The following is a 25,881-nucleotide window of genomic DNA, read 5'->3' on the forward strand; positions in this document are numbered from 1 at the left end:
ATCTTCAACAAAAACAAATTGAATTCTGCAGCACTGTTTATATACTGTGACTAACTGGGATTCATTCTAGAAATCCAAGACTAGTTTAACATCTAAAGTTCAATCAATGTGATATATTAGGTACCAATACAATAAAAGGGAAAAAAACATTTATCATTTCAACAGATACAGAAAAAATAAGTGACAAAATTCAACATCTTTTCATGATAAGAGTACTCAATAAACTAGAAATAGAAGGAAACAGCCTAAACATGAAAAACGGCATATATTTTTTTGAAAAGTCAAAGCTAACAACATATTTAATACTTCATTAATAATGAATGCTTTCCCCAAAGATCAGAAACAAAACAAGGATGTCCCTTCTTACCACTTTCATTCAGCACTACACTGAATGCTCTAGCCAGGGCAATTTAGCACAAAAATAATATGAAAGTCATCTAGATAGAAAAGGAAGAAGTAAAACTATCTCTGTTCACGGAAGACATGATCCCAACATTGAAAATCTTAAGGAATCCACTAAAAATTATTAGAACTTATAAACAACTTCGGCAAAGTTTCAAGATAGAAGGTCAATATACAAAAATGAATTGTATTTCAATACACTTGTAATGAACAATCTGAAAAAGAAATTAAAGAATCAATCTATTTACAAGAGTATTAAAAAGAACAAAATACTCACACATAAATTTGACAAAAGAAGTGCAAGACTTGTACCATAAAAAATTAAAAAAAAGATTGTTGAAAGAAATTAGGGAAGATTTAAATAAATGTAAAGACTTCACATGTTAATGGATTGGAAGACAATGTTATTTTTGACAGTACTCCTCAGACTGAATCATGATTCAATCCCTATCAAACCCCAGCTGGCTTCTTTGCAGAAATTGACAAGCCAATCCTAAAATTCATATAAAAATGCAAGCTTCAGAAAAGTCAAACAAACCTTGTAAAAGAGCAAAATTAGAGCACTCACACTTCCCTATTTCAAAACTTACTATAAAACTACTGTAATCAAGACAGTGTGGTAGTGGCATAAGAAGAGACACAGAGATCAATAAAATAGAAGAGGCCAGAAATAAACATTTACAGTTAACTGATTTCCAACAACTCTCAACAGGGGAAGAAAAGATTTTTCAAGTAATAGTGCTGGAACAACCAGTATCCAAGTACAAAAGAACAAAGTTGTACTCCTACCTCACCCCATATACCAAAATTAACTCAAAATGAAACAAAATCTCAATTTAAGAGCTAAAAGTGTAAAGACTCAGAGGAAAATAGGGATAAATCTCCATGACCTCTGATTTGGCAATGGTTTCTTAGGTATGACACCAAAGGCACCAGTAACAAAAGAAGAAATAGATAAATTAAACATCATCAGAATTAAAAATCTTTGTGCTTCAAAGGGTAGGATCACAAAAGTGAAAAGACAGCTCTGATAATGGGAGAAAATATTTGCAGGTGACATATCTACTAAGGGACTTGTATGTAAAATACATAAATAACCTTTACAACTCAATAATAAAAATACAACCCATTTTAAAAATACACAAAAGATATTTCTCCACTGAAGATATACAAATTGCCAATAAGCACACGAAAAGATTATCAATCAACATCATTAGCTTTGAGGGAAATGTAAATAAAAGAGATAGTTACTTCACATCCACTAGGATGCTTATATCCAAAAGAGGCAAGTAAGTTGGTAATGTTGTGGAGAAACTGGAACCGCATACATGGCTGGTAGAAACATAAAATGGTGTAGCCATGTTGGAAAGCAATCTGGCCATTCCTCAAAAGGTTAAACATAGAGTTACCATATAATCCAGAAATTCCACTCCTAGGTAAATACCCAAGAGAAATGAAAACATATGTCCACATAAATATTTGCACATGAATGTTCATAGTAACATTACCTACAGTAGCCAAAAAGTAGAAACCAAATGTACATTAATTGATGAAAAGATAAACATGATGTGGTATATATCCATACAATGGACTATTTGGCAATAAAAAAGGATGAAATACTGATTAAAGCTATAACACAGATGAACAATGAAAGCACTGTACAAAGTGCAAGAAGCCTGACACAAAAGATAACATTATATGATTCAATTTATAAGAAATGTCCAGAATAAGCAAACCTATAGAGATAGAAAGTAGATTATTGTTGCCTGGGGCTGGAGAAGGTCAAGTATGGGAGGGTGAGTCTAAAGGGTATGAGGTTTCTTTTTTGGCATGATGAAAATGTTTTAAAATTGACTTTGATGATAATTGTACAACTCTGCGGATATACTAAAAACCACTGGATTGTATACTTTACACAGGTAATTTGTATGGTATATGACATCTCAATGAAGCTGTTAACAAATGTAGAATTTTTTCCCCTAAAACAAAAAACAAAAAAACTATTAACCCTTTTTTAGATGTGTGGCAAATACTTTCTCATTCTATTACTTGTCCTTTAACTTTTTTTATATGTATATTACTATATAGTCTTAAATGTTTAATATAGTCATATTGTCAATATTGTACTTTATAGCTCCTGGGTTTGAATATTTTACTTCAGAGTAAGAAAAATATTAGTTTGTATTTTCTCCTAAAACTCCTTAGGTTCTACCTATTGATTTTTAACTCACCTGAATATTTCTTGTATAATGTGTGAAATGGGGCTCTATATTTGTTTTATTTCAAAGCATAGTGGCCCATGCACCTATTCGTTGAATAAGCCTAATTTTCCCCATTGATTTGCAATATCAATTTAATCATATATTACATTGTTAGATACATACGTTTGTTTCTAGAATGCTCATTACATTTCATTGATCTACTTGATTATTTCTGTGCTGGTGTCATGTTGTTTTAATTACTGAGAATTTATAATGGTTTTAAATTTTTAAATATTTTATAATTGACTTTGACATTTAAAAATAAATAAAATCTGCATTTAAGATAAAAAGAAGGAAGGAAGGAAGGAAGAAAGGAAGGAAGGAAGGCCCTCCTACCTTTTGGGACAACATGGATGGAACTGGAGAATATTAGGCTAAGTGAAATAAGCCAGTTGGTGAAAGACAAATACCATATGATCTCACCTATAAGTGGAATCTATTCAACAAAATAAACAAAATACACCACAGGCACGGAAACATGGAGCAGACTGAAAGTGACCAGTGGGGAATGGGGAAAGAGGACAATGGTGGAAGGAAGAGACTAGAGAAAGAACATGTATGAATGACTCTTGGACATGGATAACACAGTGGGAGTTGACTGCCAGAGCAGGGGTTAGGGGTGGGGTAGGTGGAGGGGGACAAAGGGGAAAAAAATTGAGACAATTGTAATAGAATAAACGTGATTAAAAAAATAATATTCTTATTATCCTGTTTACAGAGAAGAACAAGGAACATATGAGAGATTGTTCTCTAAACTAACTCATTTGTTAGTTCATTCAGTCATTCAACAGGCACTGTTTTAAATCAATTGGTTCTTAAGTCTCCTGCTTTTTGCTACACTGAAATGAAAGCTAGCTTATCACACACAGAAAAACCTATGATAAAGAGTTTTTTCAGTGATTTTTTTAATATAAGATCTTTCATATCATTAAGCAGTTATTGAAATACTCTCAAGCTCTAATTTGTAAGAATAACAGAAAAAATACAAAATGTAGCCAACAAGTACATATATATATTAAGTCTACCAACTGATGTAGCTTCTTATTTGATATTTTCTTAAAATATCCCCAGAAGATCTCTGAAAAAGGTAGTAGTTTACAAAATGCCTAGTCCCATTAGTAGCATTGTTAAGATGCCTGTTGACTCAGCATTTTGTGAAGTTCTTGACCCCTTAGCAACAGGGCTGACTGTCTCAGCATCACCTCCAAGGAAACTGCTTGTAGTAAGCTGCCAATGGGCAAGTACGTTCCTCAAAGGCCTTTGCTCAAAGCCATGGAGCAGGTTGTTCAAACATCAGTATTGTACAGACTCAAAGAAAAACAATCCTCACAGCTAATAAGAATGTGTCTGCAAACTCTAAGCTGGAAAATATTTTCTTAAATAATGCCTGATTCTATTAAAATGTCCTTCAATTATATATTATCATAGAAGTTTTATTGATACAATATACAAAATAATTTCTTCTTAGATTATCCTTAAGATATAGATGGAAAAAAATGTAGAGTTCAGAGATTGCCCAGAATATATCCATTGGATCTCCAAGTTGTATCCCACATCTGTGCTAAGGCAGTGAATCTCACCCTACCCTACATCATTTCACTCTAGCCATCTCCTTCTACGGCACCCCGAAGCAAGGCACTGAACACTGATTCTCTGATGACTTAGAGTGACATTTCAGTCCCCAAAAGAGTCCTCTCAGGACTGACGTATCCAAAAATAGGTAACCAGGAAATTGAAAAAAGCTGAACCTTTTTCTTTGATTTTTCCCTCCCTGCCCTCAGAGGGTACAGGGACACCCGAACAATTCATGTCCCAGAAACTACCTCAGTTTCTAGCACAATTATGAGGAACAGATACTGCTAGTTGCCTAAGTAGTTATCTATCTTCCCTTTCCTCATAACTTAGGATACCTAATTTTGTTTAACCTCAAAGGCAAGGGAATTAAAAGCAAATATAAATGAATGGGACTCTAGCAAACTGAAAAGCTTCTGCGCAACAAAAGAAATCAACAACAAAACGAAGAGGCAACCAACAGAAGATATTTGCAAACATCCCCAAATAGGGGTTAATATCCAAAATATTTAAAGAACTTATACAACTCAACAACAAAAAACAAACAATCCATTAAAAAATGGGCAGAGGACCTGAACAGACACTTCTCTGAAGAAGACATATAAATGGCCAATGGACACATGAAAAGATGGTTTCACAAGCTATATGTAAATCAAAACTACAATGAGATACCATCTCACACCTGTTAGAAAGGCTGTTATCAACAAGACAGGTAGTAGTAACAAGTGTTGGAGAGGTTGTGGAGAAAAAGGAACGCTCATTCACTGCTGTTGGGAAGGTAAACTGGTACAGCCACTATGGAAAACTGCATGGAGTGTCCTTAAAGAAGAGCTACCATATGATCCAACAATACCTCTTTTAGGTACCTACCCCAAAAACTTGGAAACATTTATTCATAAAGATGTATGTATCCCTATGATCATTGCAACATTATTCATAATGGCCAAGACATGAAAACAACCTAAGTGTCCTATAGATGACTAGATAAAGATGTGGTGCATACATACAATGGAATACTATTCACCCATAACAAAAAATGAAATACTATCATCTGTTGCAACACAGATGAATCTTGAGAATATCATGCTAAGCGAAATAGGTCAGATGGAAAAAGTCAAGAACCATATGATTTCACTCATCTGTAGGATATAAAACAGAAACTCGTAGACACAGACAACAGTATAGTGGTTATTAGAAAGAAAAGGGGGTGGGGGAAAGGTAGAAAAGGGTAAAAGGAGTCAAATGGCGACAAAAGGTAATTTGACTTTGGGTGATAAACACACTATGCAATATACAAATAAATGATGTATTATAGAATTGTACACTTAAAACCTATGTCACTTCATTAACCAATGTCATCCCATCTGATAAAATTTTTTTAAAAAGAAAATAATCAGTATTTAATTAACAAATAGGTAGAAGAAGGGAAGGTGAAATGCATTCTTTTCTTACCTGGTCCAAATGCCTGTCTCTCATGAGTTCGTACTCATTTTGCAGTGTGTGCTGGAAAAGGGTCCAGATGATGTGTTCTAGTTCAGGGTGGTCAGACAGAAGCCTTGCACACAGGGTATTTAGTCGAAGATATGCTAGTCGGTACACTTGGAAAGACAAGGAAAATTATTTATGTGTACTGTTTATTTTGAATTACCAGCGTACTTTTCCCCAAAGCATTAAATAACTATAACCTAATGCTGTTAAATAGAATTTTAATAATAACCTCATTTCTACCACAGTTTTCCTTATGAATGAAAGATTCCTAGTCTTAGCATAGTGCTAGGTATACATAAAAGGCAAAAATAATACTTGCTGAATTAATTAGCATAAAATTGAGGCAGTGTGGAAGGCAGAGGAAGAAAGATCATAAGATATTATGAAATTAGACAAACCACATAGGGTTTGTTTCTGTTCCGTGGTAACCACTCATCACAGATGTTGGAAATTCTCACTGTCAGTATTCAAGAGGGAACATTTAAAAAAATAATGGAATTTTCAGTGTTTTAATTTTTCCATTCCTAAAAACAAAAAACAAAGTGCATTTTTTATAAAATACCAAAGGAGAATACTCTTAAAAAATAGTAGGATTTTATCACTAATGGATAACATGACTATGACAGAAACTTTATTTAGATTGTATTTAAAAATACTACTGGAATATAGGTTTAGAGAAAAGGAATTCACAAAGTTGAATTTTCTTCCATTTACTCTAAATATGAATACCCTTGGTTTAAATATAGCTTTGGGGACCCAAGATCGTGGAAGAGTAAGTGGAAGCTACACTAACCTCCTCCCAGGACCAATCTGGAATTACAAACTGTAAACTGTAAATAAATCATCCATAATAAGCAATTAAACACTAGCTTTAGAGAAGCCTTATAACCACAGACAGACAGAAGAAACCACTTCACCACAACAAGACTGGTAGGCAGTGCAGGGGAGACAAGAGAGGGCTGGCAGCGTTCCCACGGGTGGCAGCTGAAGTGCCTGAAGGATATTTCAGTGGGTGGGGGATTCCCCCTAAGAAATGTAGGTCTAAACCCCAAGCTGGGCTCCCCAGTCTATAGCTCCAGAGCTGGAAAGGAACCCAGATAACATCCAGCCGTGAAAAGTAGCAGGGTTTCTCTCTGCTAGGGAGAGACAACTGGAGTCACAGAGAGCTTCTTAAAGGGAAGAAGCACAAAATTTTGTTTGCAGCCACTTATCCTTGGCACCAGCAAAGGGAGGGCAGAGTGGACTAGAGATGCTTGAGGAGAGTCTGAGGTTGGTGGCTCAGGGAAGTAAAATGAAGGAACAGTTGCCAGAATCCCTGTATGAATCATTCCCCACACTGCAGGAGCCATTACCCCCAGGCAGAGTACTCTTCTCTGAATGGCACTGCCTGAGGGGAGGCAAAACCCCTGCCCACGGGAATTACTCTGATTAACCCTGTGGTGTTTAAGCCTGACTGCTGATTACAGCTTGATTAGGTTAACACCTGATCAGACTGATGGCTGATTAGTTTAACAAAGCAGCCAAAATTGGAAGACAAAGAATCAGACCCCAAATGGAAAAACAAGAGAATTAACTAGATGAATCAAATGAAATGAAGGAATTTATCAGATAGAGTTTAGGGTAATGATTTTAAGGATACTCAACAGAGTAAGAAAAGACATAGAAATCATAAAAAAGGACCAGTCAGAAATGAAGAAGGCAATATCTGAAAAAAAATAATGCACTGGAAGGAATAAACAGTAGGGTAGATGAAGAATAGGACAGAGTCAGTGTTTTGGAAGACAAGGTAGAAAAAAACACTCAGAGTGGCAAAAGGAAAAAAAAATTAAAAGAATGAGGAGAGCTTAAGATACATTTTAGACAACATGAAGCACAACAACATTTGCATCATGGGAATGCCAGAAGGAAAAGAGAGCAAACAATGGATGGAGAACTGATTTAAAGAAATAATGACTGAAAATTTTCATATGTTTAAGGAAAAAGTCACACAGATCCAAGAAGCTCAGACTCCATACAAGTTGGACCCAAAAAGGCCTACACCAAGACACATCATAATTAAAATAACAAGGCTTAAAAACAAGGAGAGAATCCTAAAATCTGCGAAAGAAAAGCGGACTAGGATCTGAGCTCAACAGAAACATTTCAGGCCAGTACGGAGTGACATGAATACTCAAGGTGACAAAAAGCAAGGACCTACAACCAAGGCTAATTTACCTAGCAAAGCTATCATTTACAATTGAAGGAGAAATGAGCTTCTCAGACAAGAAAGAGCTAAAGGAGTTTGTTAACACCAAACCAGTACTGCAACAAATGATAAAGGGCTTGCTTTGAGAAGAAGAAAAAGAGAAAGAAAAAAAAGCAGAGGAAAACAATGTAACAATAAAATGGCACTAAATACTTATCAATAATCACCTTAGATGTACATGGCTTAAATACTCCAACCAAAAGACAGAGGATAGCACAATGGATAAGAAAACAAGACCCATATATATGCTGTCTCCAAGAGACCCATCTCAGATCAAAAGATACACACAGACTAAAAGTAAAGGGTTGGAAAAAGATATTTCATACAAATGGAAAAGAAAAAAAATTGAGGTAGCAGTACTTATATCCAACAAAACAGACTTTAAAACCAAGGCTATAGTAAGAATCAAGGAAGGACATTACATAATGAAAAAGGGAAAAATCCAACAAGGGGATATAACCCTAGTACACCTTTATGCACCCGATATAGAAGCACCTCAATATGTAAAGCAAATTTTGATGGACATAGAGAGATCGGCAGAAATACAGTCATAGTTGTGGATTTTAACACCCCATTGACTTTAGTGGAGAGATCTTCCAGGCAGAAAATCAACAAGGAGACAGCAGTCTTAAACAACAAACTAGGTCAAATGGATATAACTGATATCTTCAGAGCACTTTACCTCAAAGTAGCAGAATACACATACTTTTCAGGTGCACATGGAATGCTTTTTAGGATAGATCACATGTTAGGACACAAAATGAGTCTCAATAAATTTAAGAAGACTGAAATCATATCAAGCATCTTCTATAACCATAATGGGATGAAACTAGAAATCAATCACAACACTGAAAAACATGCAAAGACATGGAAATTAAATAACATATTATTAAACAATAAGTGGGTCAACAATGAGATCCAGGAAGAAATCAAAAGATACCTTGAAACAAATGAAAAGAGGACACAACAATCCAAAATCTGTGGGACACAGGGAAAGCAATCCTAAGAGGGAAATTCATAGCATTACAGGCCTATTTCAAAAAACAAGAAAAAACAATAAAATAGGGGAATGTAAGCTGGTACGTTTCTTTTATGTTTACTGTTTACTGAAATTGTTAGAAGTTTTATTCATCACAAAATCAATGAGTAAAACATTAATCTAGAAAATAAATAATGATTTTCATAGTGAAAAAAGAAAACAAGAAAAAGCTCAAATAAAAGCTCAAAGCTGTGAAGCTTCACAACTTCACACTTAAAGAAACATGAAAAAGAAGAAAAAAAACAAAGCCCAAAGTAAGAAGGAAGGAAATAATATTAGAGCAGAAATAAACAAAATAGAGTCTAAAAAACAATACAAAAGATCAATGAATCTAAGAGCTGGTCCTTTGAAAAGATAAATTAGATGGACAAACCTTTAACCAGACTCAGAAAGATAAAAAGAGAAAAGACCCAAAGAAATAAAATCAGAAATGAAAGAGGAGAAATAACAACTGACACCAAAGAAATATAAAGCACTGTAAGAAAATATGAACAACTATATGCCAGAAAACTGGACAACCTGGATGAAACGGGTAAGTTCCTACAAATGCACAATTTCCAAAAATATATCAGAAGAACCAGAGAATCTGAACACACAGATTACACCTAATGAAATGAAGCAGTAGTCAAAAAATCCCAACAAACAAAAGCCCTGAACCAGATGGCTTCACAAATTAATTTTACCAAACATTCTGAGAAGAACTGACACCTCTCCTTCTCAAACTGTTTCATAAAATTCAAGATGAGGGAAGGCTTCCAAAATCATTTTATGAGGCAAGCATTATCCTAATTCCAAAACTGGATAAAGTGAGCACAAAGAAAGAAAATTATAGGCCAATATCCCTGATGAATATAGATACTAAAATCCTCAAGAAAATATTGGCAAACTGAATACAGCAATGCATCAAAAAGATCATACAGCATGATCAAATGGGATTTATTCTGGGAATGCAGGGTTGGTACAATTGAAAATCAATAAATGTAACTCACCACATAAAGATAATGAAGGTTAAAAACCACATGATCATATCGATACAGAAGAAGTTTTTGATAAAATTCAGCACCTATTTATAATAAAAACTCTCAGCAAAGTGGAAATAAAGGGAACATACCTAAACATAATAAAAGTCATATACGACAAACCCACTGCCAGCATCATACCCAATGGGCAAAAACTACAAGCATTCTCCTTAAGATCGGGAACAAGACAGGATGTCCACTTTCACCTCTCTTATTCAACATAGTGCTGCAGCAATCAGAGAAGAAGAAATAAAGCCATCCAAATTGGAAAGGAAGAAGTAAAGCTGTCTTTATTTATAGAAGACATGATACTGTACAAAGAGAACCCCAAAGATTCTACCATGAAACTACTAGATCTGATAAATGAATTCAACCAAGCAGCATGAAAGAAAAGTAATATCCAGAAATCAGTTGCATTTTTATATGCCAATAACAAACTAACAGAAAGGGAAATTAGGATAATCCTATTCACAATTACTTCAAAAATAACACAGTACCTAGGAATAAACTGGACCAAGGATGTTAAAGGCCTGTACTCAGAAAATTATGACACTGAAGAAAGAAACTGAAGAAGATACAAATAAGTGGAAGCATGTACCATGTTCATGGATAGGAAGAATTAACATCATTAAAATGTCCACGATATCCAAAGCAATCTATAATAGCAATGCAATTCCTATCAAGATTCCAATGGTGTATTTCACAGAAGTAGAAAAAGTATTTCAAAAATTTATATGGAACCATAAAAGGCCCTGCATAGTAACAGCAATCCTGAGGAAGAAGAACAAAGTTGGAGAAATTACGCTACCTAATATCAAACTATACTACAAGGCCATAGTAAACTAAAAAGCCTGGCATTGGCATAAAAACAGACACGTAGATCAATGGAACACAATAGAGAGCCCAGAAATAAATCCACACCTTTATAGTCATTTAATAGATGACAGAGGAAGCAAGAACATATACTGGGTTAAAGACAGTTTATTCAATAAATGTTGTTGGGAAAATTGGACAGATACATGCAGGAAATGAAACTAGATCACTTTCTTATAGCACACACAAGAATAAATTAAAAATGGATCAAAGACTTCTATGTTAGACCAGAAACCATAAAAACAGTAGAAGAAACATAGGCAGCATAATCTCAGGCATTGCTCATAGCAATTTTTTATCTGATATACCCCCAGGCAAGGGAAACAAAAGAAAAAAAATAAACAAATGGGCCATCATCAAACTAAAAATATTTGCACAGTAAAGGAAATCATCACCAAAATAAAAAGACAACCCACAGAATGGGTGGACATATTCACCGATTCATCTGATAAGAGGTTAATATACAAAATTTATAAAGTACTTAGGAAACTCAACACCAAAAAAACCCAAACAACCCAATTAAAAAATGTGCAAAGCACTTGAAGAGACACTTCTCCAAAGAGTACAGATAGCCAGTAGACATATGAAATGATGCTCAGTGTCACTAATCATCAGAGAAATGCAAATTAAAACCACAATGAGATACCATCTCATTCCTGTCAGAATGGCTATCAACAATAAATCAACAAACAAGTGCTGGCGAGAATGTGGAGAAAGGGGAACCCTTTTGCACAGTTGGTGGGAATCCAGACTGGTGCAGCAACTGTGGAAAGCAGTATGGAGATACCTCAAAAAATTAAAAATGGATCTGTTTTTTGATCCAGTGATCTCACTTCTGGAAATATATCTGATGGAACCCAAAACACTAATTTGAAAGAATATAAGCACCCTTATCTCCATTGCAGTGTTATTTACAATCTCCAAGACATGGAAGCAGCCCGTGTCTATCAGTAGATGAGTAGATAAAACAACTATGGGACATTTACACATTGGAATTCTACTTGGCAGTAAAAAGAAAATTTTACCATTTGCAACAGTATGGATAGACCTGGAGAACATTATGCTAAGTGACATAAGTCAGTCAGAGAAAGACAGGTATCATACGATTTCACTCATATGTGGAATCTAATGAACAAAGTGAACTAACAGGCAAAACACAGACAGACTCATAGATGGTGAGCAGATGACAGCCAGGAAGAGGTAGGGGGACTGAGCAAAAAGGAAAAAAGACTCATGGACATGGACAACAGTGTGATGATTGCTGGGGGGTGGGGGAAGGTATAACGGGACTAAAGGGTAATGGAAAAAAATACAATAAAGATTTTTAAAAAACCGACTTTCCATAAGGTAATCAGAATTTCTTAGTTAACAATTTATCCCAGTAGTTCTCAAACTTAGGTGTGCATCAAACTTGCTTGGAGGGCTTGTTAAAGCCAGAATTTTTCCCCCTCATCCTGGAATTTCTGATTAAGTAGTTTATTTTCTTTTCTACAACTTTCCAGGTAAGTTAGATTCTGCTGGTTGGGACCACGCTTTGGAACCACTGGACTTATAAGGGATTCTTACAATATTTCTGACGTGAATAAACCAGAAAAAAACATTTAACAGAGAAATCTGACCTTTCACTTTCCTTTAGAGAGCCCCAAATGGGTGTGCACTTGCATGCATAAACACATGCACAGACATGCAAACTAACCCCCTGCCCTACCCTATGAACACAGGATCAGAGATTACTATACATCCTGGTTACTAGGAAAGATGCCTGCACTAGGGGACACCACACTGTATAGTTTCATACACACCTGAATACCTGAACAGCGAAAGTAGTATCAGGAGTAAATATCTCCGAACATAACTGTGAAAGCATAACAGCAGCAGCAGCCACAATAACAACTTTCTGACACTTTCTGAGTGCTTACTACGTGCTAGGCAGAGTTGTAAGCATTTTATGTATTGATTCATTTAATGATCTCAAAAACCCTAAAAGGTAAATTATTATAATTATAAGATAGGTTATTATTATCATTTTTATTTTACAGATGAGGAAACTGAGGCATAGAAATATTAAGTGGATTCACCCAAGGTTGCACCTAGTAAGCAGAACCATGATTTGAACCTAGTCAGCCTGGTGTTAGAGTCCATGCCCTTGAAAGTAATCATCTACTAACCTTTTTTATAAAAGAGTGAAAGGGAGGTAGACTTCAATGGCTTCTGAGTCTGGAAAGCTGAGGTTGCTTGTGCCTCTGCATTTGCAGTAGAATTTACACGTGTAGTTGACCCTTTTTTCTTTGGGGATCTTACAGGAGAAAGATACCTATATATATTCAAAGGAAAAGTCTTCATATAAGTTTGGTAAAAATCTCTCTTTCTCTCTCTCTCTCACGGACACACACATGGCTGTGAACATGCATCCAAACATATCTTTTCTATTTAATCTGTTATTCTATACCAAATTCCTTGAGCAGCCTATTCAAATATAAGCTGAAAAGATAGTTCAAGAAGAAAACTAGTCATTAGCATTTCTAACTCTTCAATAAACAGCTTTTCCTGGAAATTACTGCCTTATTGGGAAAAAATCTACATAGTATATATGTTCAATTTTAATAATTATAGTAGAATTGAGATGATAAAATAACTCTAGCTTAAAAGAACAATATATTTATCCCAAAATAGTATTGCCATATTTCTTTTCTCTTAAAAAAATGTTTTATGGGGCCCTGGCTGGTGTGGCTCAGTAGACTGAGTGCCGGCCTGAGAACCAAAGGGTCGCCAGTTTGATTCCCGTCAGGGTCCATGCCTGGGTTGTGGGCCAGGTCCCCAGTAGGGGGGCACTTGAGAGGCAACCACACATTGATATTTCTCTCCCCCTCTTTCTCCCTGTCTTCCCTTCTTGAAAAATAAATAAATGAAATATTAAAAAAAAGTTTTATTGATAACTATGATTCATATGTATGGTAAGACATAAGTTACATATACATCCATCTAAATTATTTAACAGAGATTTCTATGAACTAATATTTTAGATAAAATTATCAAAGCAGATTTATACCTGTATACTCAATACAGGGTAAGGCAAGAGTAGGATTACAGTTGTTCATATGGAAAACAATACAATAATTAATAAATAATAATATAAGAATAGACTGTTTCACCTACAATTGTATATCTATTTTTGCCCCACTCTATATGGCAGACATATATCAAGGAAGAAATAGTAGTAAATATTGTCTCTCAATTTCTGACATTCTAGTACTCTGTGTTGCGCTTTATTTTATAGAATAATCCCAGTTTACTTTTTAATTTTGCTTTAGTAGCTGATAAATAATTCTGAGCAGGGAGTGGGATTTGTACCTTACCATGGGTGTTTCCCATACATGCAGTATATTAACTAGTATACTAAGAAAAGGGAATTATCCACCATTATGATTTCATGATTTCATACTATCAACCTAGGATTTCTTTTCAACTCACTACCTGACAATATTGTAAACTGATGGAACTTGGGTAGAATTTAGTCTCCTTTGAGCTTTATGTGAAAATATTCAATTACCTACTAGACTTCAGTACTTGAATCTCAAAGTGGAGCTTTTGATTGCTTCCCTTGGTTTTTCCCTTCTCAGTAAATGGTTCTACATTACATTCAGTTTCTTAAGTCAAAACCTAGAGGTTATTTTCAGTTTTTATTGTTTATTCTATTATAGTTGTCCCAATTTCTTTTTTTGCCTTTTGTCCCCCTCCACCCAGTAGAAGTTATTTTTCCTTTCTCTCTTTTCCTAGTTCTTCACACCCAATAAAAAACCAAGTCCTATTAAAACTTCCTCTAAGTACATCTGAGATCTTTCCATTTCTTTATCTCCACTGACATATCTTAGAACAAGTCACCTCTATCTCTCACCTGGACTATTAAAATTATCTCCAAACTGGTCTTCCTTGCCCTGTTCCTGTCCCTCCTCCAACCCCACCTGTATTTTAAATAGCAGCTAGAGAGTGGCCCTGTAAAAATACAAATTATAGTAAGCTATGCCCCTGCTTAACATTAATGCTTTCCCACTGCCCTGCTAAGGCACAAACTCCTTCCCATTGACTGTGGGAACATAAGGTATAGCCTCAATTTGCCTTTCCAATCTCATCTTGTACTGTCCTCTTCTTGTTTACTCAGCTACACTGGGATTTCTTTCTATTCCTCAGACCAGGTAAGTTCGATCTGCTGTAGGGCTACTGCACTTGCTGTCTGCTCTGCCTGGAATGTACACCATGCATATTTCTACTTGGCCAGCATCTACTTGTCCTTGAAGTCTCAGGTCAAACTTCATCAGAGAAGCTTCCCTAAACATTCTATCACTTTCTCAGGTTCTCTCACCTACCATACTTTTATCATTTTCCTTACAGAACTTACTATACTCTAAAATCACTTAAAATATTAGTTTTCGTTTTCACTATTTCCTTCCTGCAGCTCTATGAAGGCTTTATGTAAGCTCTATGAAGGGAAGGACCTAGTCCATCTTACTTGCCTTTGTATTCCTACTACCTAGAACAATTCTTGACACCCACTTTTTTGTATTATAGAAAAAAATAAGGCTTGACTTACTTATATTAATATATACCTAGCAAATAAATTTATATGTGAAGGAAAAGGCTGAATATGCTACAAATACTTTGGGTACCAGTTAGCAGGGAAACAACATCTCTGGAAAATAGCCCCTGCACTAATCATAAAACAATGTAATGTCAATTTCTACACAGAACTAAATGGAAACATAACATTAGGTACATTTCTATGAAAAGCAGTGGAGCTAGAATGTTTAAGAACATGAGCTTTAGGGTCAGATTGTTTGGGTTTGATTTCTGTGGACTTTTGGAAAGTTACCTTATTCCTCTAATTCCTATTTTATAGCTAACTGAGGCTAAAAATGGAATCTGCTATCTTATAGGGCTGTTATAAAGATTAAATGAAAAAAAATCTGAAGTATGTAGGCAACTATTCAACATATAGTTAACTCTCAGTAAATGTTAGTTATTGCTCTCTTCTTCCATCATTATTATTATTATACAATAATCAACTGTTTTAGTTTTATCTGCCACACTACTTCCTGTGCCCATTCTACGCTTCATTCCAAATGCACTGATCTAAACTCCCTAAAAAATATTTACTACTTTCCTAGCTATTACGCTTTGGAATTCGTGCCATTTCTGACTCTTGGAATACTTTTCTGTCTCCTCCCTCTTCTCTACTGTCTGTGTTGAAATCCTATTCCATATTTAAGATCTGTTAAATTGCCATCTCTGCCTTTAATACTGTCCTGAGTGATTTTAGTAGCAGTTTATAACACTTTATATGACCTTTATTTGGGTTATGCATTTTATATTGCTGCTTCTTAAAAGCAATAACAATGGATTATTCAAAATTCTATTCCCTACAGCTTCTTAATACAGTATTTCACATTACACTATGCTCAAAATATATTTGCAGGTTGAAAGCATAACATAACATATATTGAACTTACATATCTGCTGCAGTGTGATTATTCTGGAGAGGAAAGTTGAGAGTACAAGCAGATTCAAGGTGATCAGCTGGCCCTTCTCGATCCTTTGCTTGTTTAATAAGATCAAATAAAGGTGAATCCTGTATGAAACATGATGACATTAAAACAACATTGGTAACTATGATTTTCTCATGTACATGTCAAAATCATATTTTTTGACATGGTAAGCCCTATAAATATAGTCATAATTGACAGCAACAAGTATAAGTCAGAATGAGATTTTTTTAAAGAATACTGATTGCCAATTTTGGTACTATACACACACTCAAAAAAAAAAAAAAGAATAGGCAAATGTATACCTTCAAATGTTTATATTAGAAAAGAAATTTAAAGTTATGGAAAAAGACACAGAAAAGACTCAAAGGAGGTAAAAAGAAAGAAATAATAAAGATATGAGCAGAATTTAATGAAACTGAAAGAAAGATAAAACACAATTTGTAAGAAATAAAATTAAAATAAACTTCCCATCAGATTGACTAAGAAAAAGAGACAGATAAACAGTATTAGCAAGAAAAAGTGGTACCATCACCACAAAGATTAGAAAGATAATAGGGAACTGTTATAAATAACTTTATGTCAATAAATTAGAAAACAAGTGCAAAATTCCACAAAAATATTAAAATTAACAAAATTCAATAAAAATAACCACAATAATCCTATAAACTACTAATAACTTGAATCAGTAGTTTAAAGTCTCCCCATAAAGACTATATCAAGCATCTTTGATATTACCAGTGATTTCTACCAAACATTCAAGGAACAGATGATTTCACTTTTACTCAATCTCTTCCAAGAATGAACAAAGTAGAAACATTCTCCATCTCATTTCATGAGGTTAGTACATTGACTAAAACCTGTCATGGACATTACAAAAAGGTACGTTATAATGCATTCTCTCTCATAAAAAGAGATGTAAAAACCCTAAACAAGAAATATTAGCAACCCAAATCAGCAATGTTAAACATATGATTATCAAGTTGAGTTTATCCAGGTTGCAAGACTGGTTCAACCTTAGAAAACATATAATGCGATTCACCTCATTAAATAAACCTAAGGTGAAAAGTCATATCAATATCATGCACAAAGTTTTCATCTTAAAATCCATTTATAGTTTTTTAAAAAAGAAAGAAAACAGTAAACCAGGAAAAAACAGGTACTTTCTAATTTGATAAATGACATCTGCAAATAAACAAAAAACCCACAGCTAACTTCTAAATATATCCAGGCTTGTGAATTGCAAAACAGAAATTTGAACTTAGGTGGTCAGGCCCCATAGTCTGAACTTTTACACGCTATAATTTTTCACTAATTTCTGTTTTCTTTTTTAAAATATATTTTATTGATTATGCTTTTACAGTTGTCCCAATTTTCCCCTTTTCCCCCTCCACCTGGTACCCCCATTTCCTCCAGCAATCTCCCTAACCCCATACTTCATGTGTATGGGTTGTGCATATAAATTCTTTGGCTTCTCCATTTCCTATACTATTCTGAACATCCCCTTGTCCATTTTGTACCTATCAATTTATGCTTCTTAATCCCTGAACCTTTTCTCCTATTCTCCCCCTTTCCCCCCCTCACCTGATAACCCTACAAACGATCTCTATATCTATGATTCTGTTCCTCTTCTGGTTGTTTGCTTGGTTTGTTTTCTAGACATAGTTGTTGATAGTTGTTGTTTTATGATAGTTGTTTTAATGTTCACAGTTTTGATTTTCTTCTTTTTCATAAACAAGTTTCTTCAACATTTCATGTAATAATGGCTTGGTGATGATGAACTCTTTTAGGTTTACCTTGCCTGGGAAGCACTTTATCTACCCTTCCATTCTAAATGATAGCTTTACTGGGGAGAGTAACCTAGGTTGTAGGTCCTTGCAATTCATCATTGTGAATACTTCTTCTCAGTTCCTTTTAGCCTGTAAAATTTCTTTTGAGAAATCAGCTGACAGTCTTATGGGAACTCCTTTGTGGGTAACTGTCTCCTTTTCTCTTGCTGCTTTTAAGATTCTCTCTTTTATCTTTAACTTTTGGCATTTTAATTATAATGTGTCTTGGTGTAGCCCTCTATGAGTCCAACTCGTTTGGGACTCTGCATTTCCTAGATTTGTATGTCTATTTCTTTCACCAAATTAAGGAAGTTTCTTTCATTATTTTTTCAAACAAGTTTTCAATTTCTTGTTCTTCCTCTTTTCCTTCTGGTATCCCTATGATTCTAATGTTCGTACATTTGGAGATGCCCCAGAGGTTCCATAGACTATCCTCATTTTTCTATCCTTTAAGAGGAGTCTCCTGAAAATCCATCAGTTTCTTCTGCTGCCCCAACCGCTACTGGTTGTTATAGCCAGAAGATATGGGGATTTATCCTCCTGGCCCTGGAACGTTGGGCCGTGTGGTCTGGCCTGGGGCTGGGATCACTAGCGATTTTTATCCCCCACATGTTAATGTGGGACTGCCTGTTCTGCCAACTCACTGTACCACACCAAGTCTCCACACCTCTCCACCTGTCTCTGCATCTCTGCTCCTCCTCCCTGTCTAGATGAATGTGGCTTCTTTAAATCCTTGGATTTGGACTGCCATACAGCTAGATTATCTGACAGCTCTGGGTGATATTTGTTTTGTGGTCTAGTTGTAATTATTTTCTTTAGTTATGTGAGGAGGTGGAGTGTATTTACCTACGCCTCCATCTTAACTGGATGAATTCTGTTGTTCTATAATTCCAACAATATCGGCTGGGCAAAGAAGCTGCTCTCCGTTGTGGCCAGTCAGGCAAAATATCCACCCATTAATTTCTTAGTATAATAAAGAGCAGCAGTTAAACAAGAAATTCATTTTATCAATACTAATCATGGTACTAAGCATTATTTAATACAGCCAAATGTTCTACTTAATCATCCTTCTAGCAGAAAACAACACAAAGCCATACTTATTTAATCAGAGATGAGTATCGCCAACTTCTACAACATTTAACATAATTTGCTGAATAATAAAAGCTACACAAAATATTGTTTTCCATTCCAAGGTAACCATTTGCTTTAATAACTATAGAAGCATATTATACACTTAATATATAATTTATATTAATAAATTATTAATTACAATTATAAAATAATACAATTTACTAGTAGTTTTTATTTATAAATTAGTTACAAATTATAATAAATTATTTATCAATTTACTAATATTAACATATTTGAATAAATACAAAAATGATTAAATATGAGTCTTCTGATTATGCTAGACAATTTCTATTATAAACAGATTGAATAAAGTTAAGAGTTTGAAGCACCGCTTTGAAAAACAAACTAGTTAGTTAAATTTTAGAAATTAGCAAAATAGGCCACAAACTCTAACTGGATTTTTATTAAAAGTGATCATTTTATCAGATCCAAGATGGCGACGGAATAAGTGGAAGTTATATTCTTCCTAGGACCAAACTGGAATTACTACTAAATTATAGAACAGTCAACCTGAATAACCAAAGAATAACCTGAAGAATAGCTAAAGAGAAGTCTTATAACCATGGATTTATAGAACAAACCACATCGAGACTGCTGCAAACAGGTTGCCAAGGGCCAGTCAGAGGCACCATCTGATACTGGTCTACACCAGAGTCCCTCCCATGAGGGCCAGAACGAGCATACTCAATGGCTAACTTCAGACAATATCAGAGTAGAATCCAATAAGCTTCACAGGCAGCATATCTAAAGGGAGATCTCAATAGGTACCAAATTTTGCTGAGGCAAATTCTGCTTCATGTGGTCAGCACCTGCACAGCATCTCACAGGCTGTGGTCAGGGTTGAACCTCACAGTTAGTGAAGCTGAGGGTTGATTCCATGCATGAATGGGCCAATAGCAATCAAGATTCAATTACAATAGAAGGGCCCACATAATCCACAGAAGGTATATTCCTGGAGCACCCAGCTCAGGAGATCAAGGCGACCCCTGCACCACTGGACCCCATAGGACACCTCCTACATAAGACCACTGCACAAAGACTAGGAGTCAGAGCAGATCTATCTAATACATAGAAACAAACACAGAGAGGCAGCCAAAATGGGGAGACAAAGAAACTGGCCCTAAATGAAAGAACAGGAGAACTCTCCAGAAAAAAAGCTAAATGAAATGGAGGCAAGCAATTTATCAGATATAGAGTTCCAAGTAACGGCTATAAGGATGCTCACCAGCATGAAACAAACAAACAAATAAACAAACAAACAAACCCTAAAAAGAACCAATCAGAAATGAAGAACATACTGTAAGGAATAAACAGAAGGTTTGATGAGGCAAAGGACAGAATCAGCAATTTGGAAGACACCCAATTAGAGAAGCAAAAAGAAAAAAAAATTAAAAAATGAGGATAGTTTAAGAAATCTTTGGGACAACATGGAGCATAACAATATCTGCATCGTAGGGGTACCAGAAGGACAACAGAGAAAGTAAAGGATAGAGAACCTATTTGAAGAAATAGTTACTGAAAAGCTCCCTAATGTGGTGAAGGAAAAAGAAACACAAGTCTGGGAAGTGTAGAGTCCCAAAGAAAATGAACCCAAAAAGGCCTACACCAAGATATATCATAATTAAAATGGCTATAGTAAAAGACAAAGAGAGAATCTTAGAAGCTGCAAAAGAAAGACAGCTAGTTACTTGTAAGAGAGCCCCCATAAGCCACAAATGTCAGATGATATTTCAACAGAATCATTTCAGGCCAGAAGGGATTGGCATGAAATATTCAAAGTGATGAAAAGCAAGGACCTATAACCAAGATTACTTTACCCAGCAAGGCTATCTTTTAAAATTGAAGAAAAAATAATGAGCTTCCCAGACAAGAAAAAGCTAAAGGAGTTTGTTACCATCAAATCAATATAATAAGAAATGTTAAAGGTTCTTCAAGAAGGAGGAGGAGGAGGAGGAGGAGGAGGAGGACGAGGAGGAGGAGGAGGGGGAGGGGGAGGAGGAGGGGGAGGGGGGCGAGGAGAAAACAAAGGAACATAGTTAAGAGAATAAAATGGCAATAAATATCTATCTATAATAACTCTGAAATAAATGACTTAAATACTCCAATGAAAAGGCATAGGGTAACTGAATGGATGAGAAAGCAAGACCCATGTAAGGCTGTCTACAAGAGACTGACCTCAGAATGAAAAATACACACAAACTAAAAGTAAAGGAATAGAAAACGATATTTCATACAAATAGAAATGGAAAAAAAAAAAGCTGAGGTAGCAATACTTACCCATGACAAAATCAACTTTATTTTTTATGTTTTTAGAATTCTTTTTTATTTTTCTTCAATTTATTCAGGTGACACTGGTTAATAAAATGACAGGTTTCACAGGTTTCAGGCATACAATTTTATACATTTTTTTAATCTTTATTGTATTTTTTCCATTACTATTTAGCCCCCTTAAACACTCCACTCCCAAGAATCACCACACTGTTGTTCATGAGTCCTTTAAAAAATCAACTTTAAAACAAAGGGTATAGTAAGAGAAAAAGACACTACATAATGATAAAGGGGACAATCCAACAAGAGGATATAAGGATATATATATCCTTATAAGGATATATCCATCCTTATAAGGATATATCCCTTATATAATATTTATAAACCCAATACAGGGGCACCAAAATATGTAAAGCCAAGCATGATAGACATAAAGAGGGAGACTGACAGTAATAGTGACAGTAGTGTATTTTAAGACTCCGCTGACATCAATGGGTACATCTTGTAGATAGAAAATTAACATAAAAGCAGCAGCCTAAATGACACACTAGATCAGATGGATTTAATTGATACTTTTAGAGCATTTCACCCCCAAGCAGCAGAATATACATTCTTTTAAAGTGCACGTGGAACATTTTGTTGGATAGACCGACCACACAGGAGGACACAGAACAAGTCTCAATATATTTAAGAAGACTGAAATCATATCAAGCGTCTTCTCTACCATAATGGTATGAAACTAGAAGTCAATCAAAAGAAAAAAACTGAAAATCACACAAAGACATGGAGGCTAAATAACATGTTAATAAACAATGAGTGAGTTAACAATGACATCAAGGGAGAGATCAAAGATGTCTTGAAAAAGATGAGAATGAGAAGACAACAACTGAAAATCTGAAACACAGCAGAAGTAGTCCTAAGAAAGAAATTCATAGCTTTACTGGCCTAACTCAAGAAAGAAGAAAAATCTCAGATAAACAATCTAACTTTACACTTAAAGGAACTTGAAAGAGAACAACAAACAATCCCCAAGGTCAGTAGAAGAAAGTAAGTAATAAAGGTCAGAGCAGAAATAAATGACATAGCATCTAAAATAAAAATAAAAAAATAAAAGAAATCAAGAACTGGTTCTCTGAAAATATATACAGGATTGAAAAACCTTTAGCAAGACTCATCAAGAAAAAATTGAGAGAACCAAAATAAGCAAAATCAGAAAGAGAAATAACAACTGACACCAAAAAAAAAAATACAAAAGAGTGTAAGAAAATATTTTATATAACTATATGCCAATAAATTGGACAATCTGGACAAAATGGGTAAAATCCTAGAGGCATAAAATACTCCAAAACTGAATCAGGAAGAATCAAATAATCTGAATAGACAGATTACAACTAATGAAATTAACATAGTAAAAAACAAAACAAAACAAAAAAACAAATCCCAAACTTCCAACAAACAAAAGTCCTTGGCTGAATGGCTTCATAGGTGAATTTTATCAAATATTCAAAGAACTAACACCTATCCTGCTCAAACTATTCCAAAGAATTCAAGGGGAGGGAAGACTCCCAAGCTCATTTTATGAGGCCAGCATTATCCCAATTCCAAAACCAGATAAAGACACTACAAGTAATGAAAACTATAGGCTAAAATCCCTGATGAATATATGTCCTAAAATCCTCCAGAAAATATTAGCAAAGTAGATCCAGCAATACATTAAAAAGATCATACAGCATGATCAAGGGGATTTATTCCAGGAAAAAGATTGGTACAATATATACCAACCAATAAATGTGATACCCCACATAAATAAAATGAAAAATAAAAACCCCATGATCATATCAAAGATGCAGAAAAAGCATTTGATAAAATCCAGCACCCATTTATGATAAAAACTCTCAGTAAAGTGAGAATAGAATAAAGTGGGAATATGTTTACATACTTTAACATAATAAAGGCCATATATGACAAACCCACAGCCAACATCATACTTAATGGACATAACTACAAGCATTTCCTTTAAGATTGGGAATAAGACAAGGATGTCCTAAAAAATTAAAAAGTTACTGCCTTATGATGCAGTGATTCCATTTCTGCGAGTTTATCTGAAGAAACTGAAAACACTAATTCGAAAGAATGTATGCACCCTTATGTTCATAGCAGCATTATTTACAATAGCCAAGATTTGGAAGCAGCCCAAATGTCCATCAGCAGATGAGTGGATAAAAAGGTTGTGGTCCTTTATACAATGGAGTACTACTTGACTGTAAAAAAGAAGGAAATTTTACCCTTTGCTACAGCATGGATAGACCTGGAGAGTATTATGCTGAGTGAAATAAGCCTGTCAGAGAAAGGGAAATACTACATGATTTCATTCATATGTAGTATCTAATGAACAAAATGAGTTAATAGGCAAATTATGACAGACTCAGAAAGACAGAGAGCAGGATGACAGCTGTCAGGGTGGAAGGTTGGGGCGCTCAGTGGTGGGGGAAGTAGGGGACTGAGCCAAAAAGGAGAGAGAAAAAAACTCATGGATATGGACAACAGTGTGGTGGTTGCTGGGGGAAGGTGTGTGGAAGGAGGTGGAGTAGGGTGCGGGAGGATAAAGGTAATGAACAAAGACTTGGGGTGGTGAACACCAAATACAGTACACAGATGATGTGATGTGTAATTGTGTACCTGAAAGCTATAAAATTTTGTTAACCAGTGTCCCCCCAGTAAATTCAATAAAAAGAAAAAACGTGATCATTTTAATACTATTTTTAAAAGTCTCAAAACAATGATCCCTTTTCTAAATTATAAACTAAAAGAAGATATATTTAAGAAATTGAAAACTATAAAGGAGTAGTAGTGTTATTATGCCAATGATATAGTATGATTTTATACGCATGAACACTTCAAACAATGTTGTACTTTAAACATATTTTCTAAATTTCTATCTTGGTCAAAATTTTCAAAAGGAATGATAGTTATATCAAATTGGTGAGACCCTATTTTTTATTTCAAACTAAGTTACTATGTAATAATGTATGTTTTTAAAGTATTTTTAAAATGTTATTCATATAATAATATTTTACATCTGTGAATTTTAAAATATTATTTAGAGAAAAGAATTCCTAACTCAAAATTAACCAAGATTTCTAGAACTGGGTCAGGGTTCACTTGAGGATGTTTGACATAGTTGTTCTGGATAGGCAGCTGCAGGGGAGATAACAAAATTCATGTGTATACAGATAGTCACTTTTCTGAATGAAATATTACAGGAGTCAAAAACCCACTCTCATCGGTACTATCTTCAATGGCCACAGCAAGTGTATCAAAGGAGGGCTTCTTCCTTTCTAATAGTCATAATAAAAGCTTGAAGAGTCATTATTTGTTTAATTTACTCTAAGCACTGTGGGAAAGTTACTGTTCCTAATCCTAAGAAGAGGTCCTATTCTAACCGGAAGTCTGAGACCAGAATACCTATAACGAATATTTGCAAAATGAATAAAAACATGTATAGTAGGAGAAATTAATACTAAAAAGGGAACTAATATAATGTGTGAAACAGACATTAAAAAAGGAATAGGGTATGAAAGTTCATGGAAGGAAGTTAGCATGTCTGATTATAATGAAATTTCAGCAATGTTTTGCCAAATTTTGAAGGAAGAGAGGGTTATGACTCAACAGAAAATCACAAGAAAGGTAGACTGAAGTTCACAGATGAGAATAAACATGACTGCCCTCTGAAGTGAGGCATCATCAAATTATCTATTAATAATGCTGATGACTAGGATTTGTAAAGAAGTAAACAACGAAAACAGAAATATATCATATGATTAAGTTATCACAAAGTCTTTTTCTTCAAATAATTCCTGCCTCTTAACAAGATTCTCTGCCTATTCCAGAGAATCAAAAAATCACCAGATTTTTGCTTATGGGAATCTTGCTAGTACCCTTTACCCATGATATATTTTCCATGACATCAAATGTCATGACAGGCTTAACCCTGTTCACATTGCCAAAGTTTTGTTTCGAATTTTTTTTAATGAATTAACAAATATTGTTTTCAAGAAAAAAAGAAACTTAGAAACTGAAACCAACATTATTGAAAGATTTCACTGGTCTTGGGTTTGGTAGTGTCTGCTTCTAGGTGGATCTACTCTGAATTTCCAGAATTTCATAATCCTTAAATTCTGAAAATGAACAATATCTGAGTTAATAGAAATAGGCTT

At 34.8% G+C, this 25,881-nt stretch overlaps 1 protein-coding gene across 4 annotated transcripts in view; it reads right to left on the minus strand.

The window, feature by feature from the left end:
• RB1 (RB transcriptional corepressor 1) overlaps nt 1–25,881 on the minus strand; it is a 305,988-nt gene that overhangs the window by 48,110 nt on the left and 231,997 nt on the right. For all 4 annotated transcript variants that reach the window (XM_054586341.1, XM_054586344.1, XM_054586343.1 and 1 more), the window contains exons 18-20: nt 16,404–16,522; nt 13,068–13,213; nt 5,688–5,833 (exon numbers count right to left, since the gene is read on the minus strand). In XM_054586341.1, coding sequence (XP_054442316.1) covers nt 5,688–5,833; nt 13,068–13,213; nt 16,404–16,522 — 411 coding nt within the window. The remainder of the gene's footprint in view (nt 1–5,687; nt 5,834–13,067; nt 13,214–16,403; nt 16,523–25,881) is intronic.

Source organism: Pteronotus mesoamericanus, unplaced genomic scaffold, assembly GCF_021234165.1.
Source record: "Pteronotus mesoamericanus isolate MK-2021 breed Mesoamerican mustached bat unplaced genomic scaffold, CSHL_Meso_final contig_94, whole genome shotgun sequence".
NCBI classification, from domain to species: Eukaryota; Metazoa; Chordata; class Mammalia; order Chiroptera; family Mormoopidae; genus Pteronotus; species Pteronotus mesoamericanus.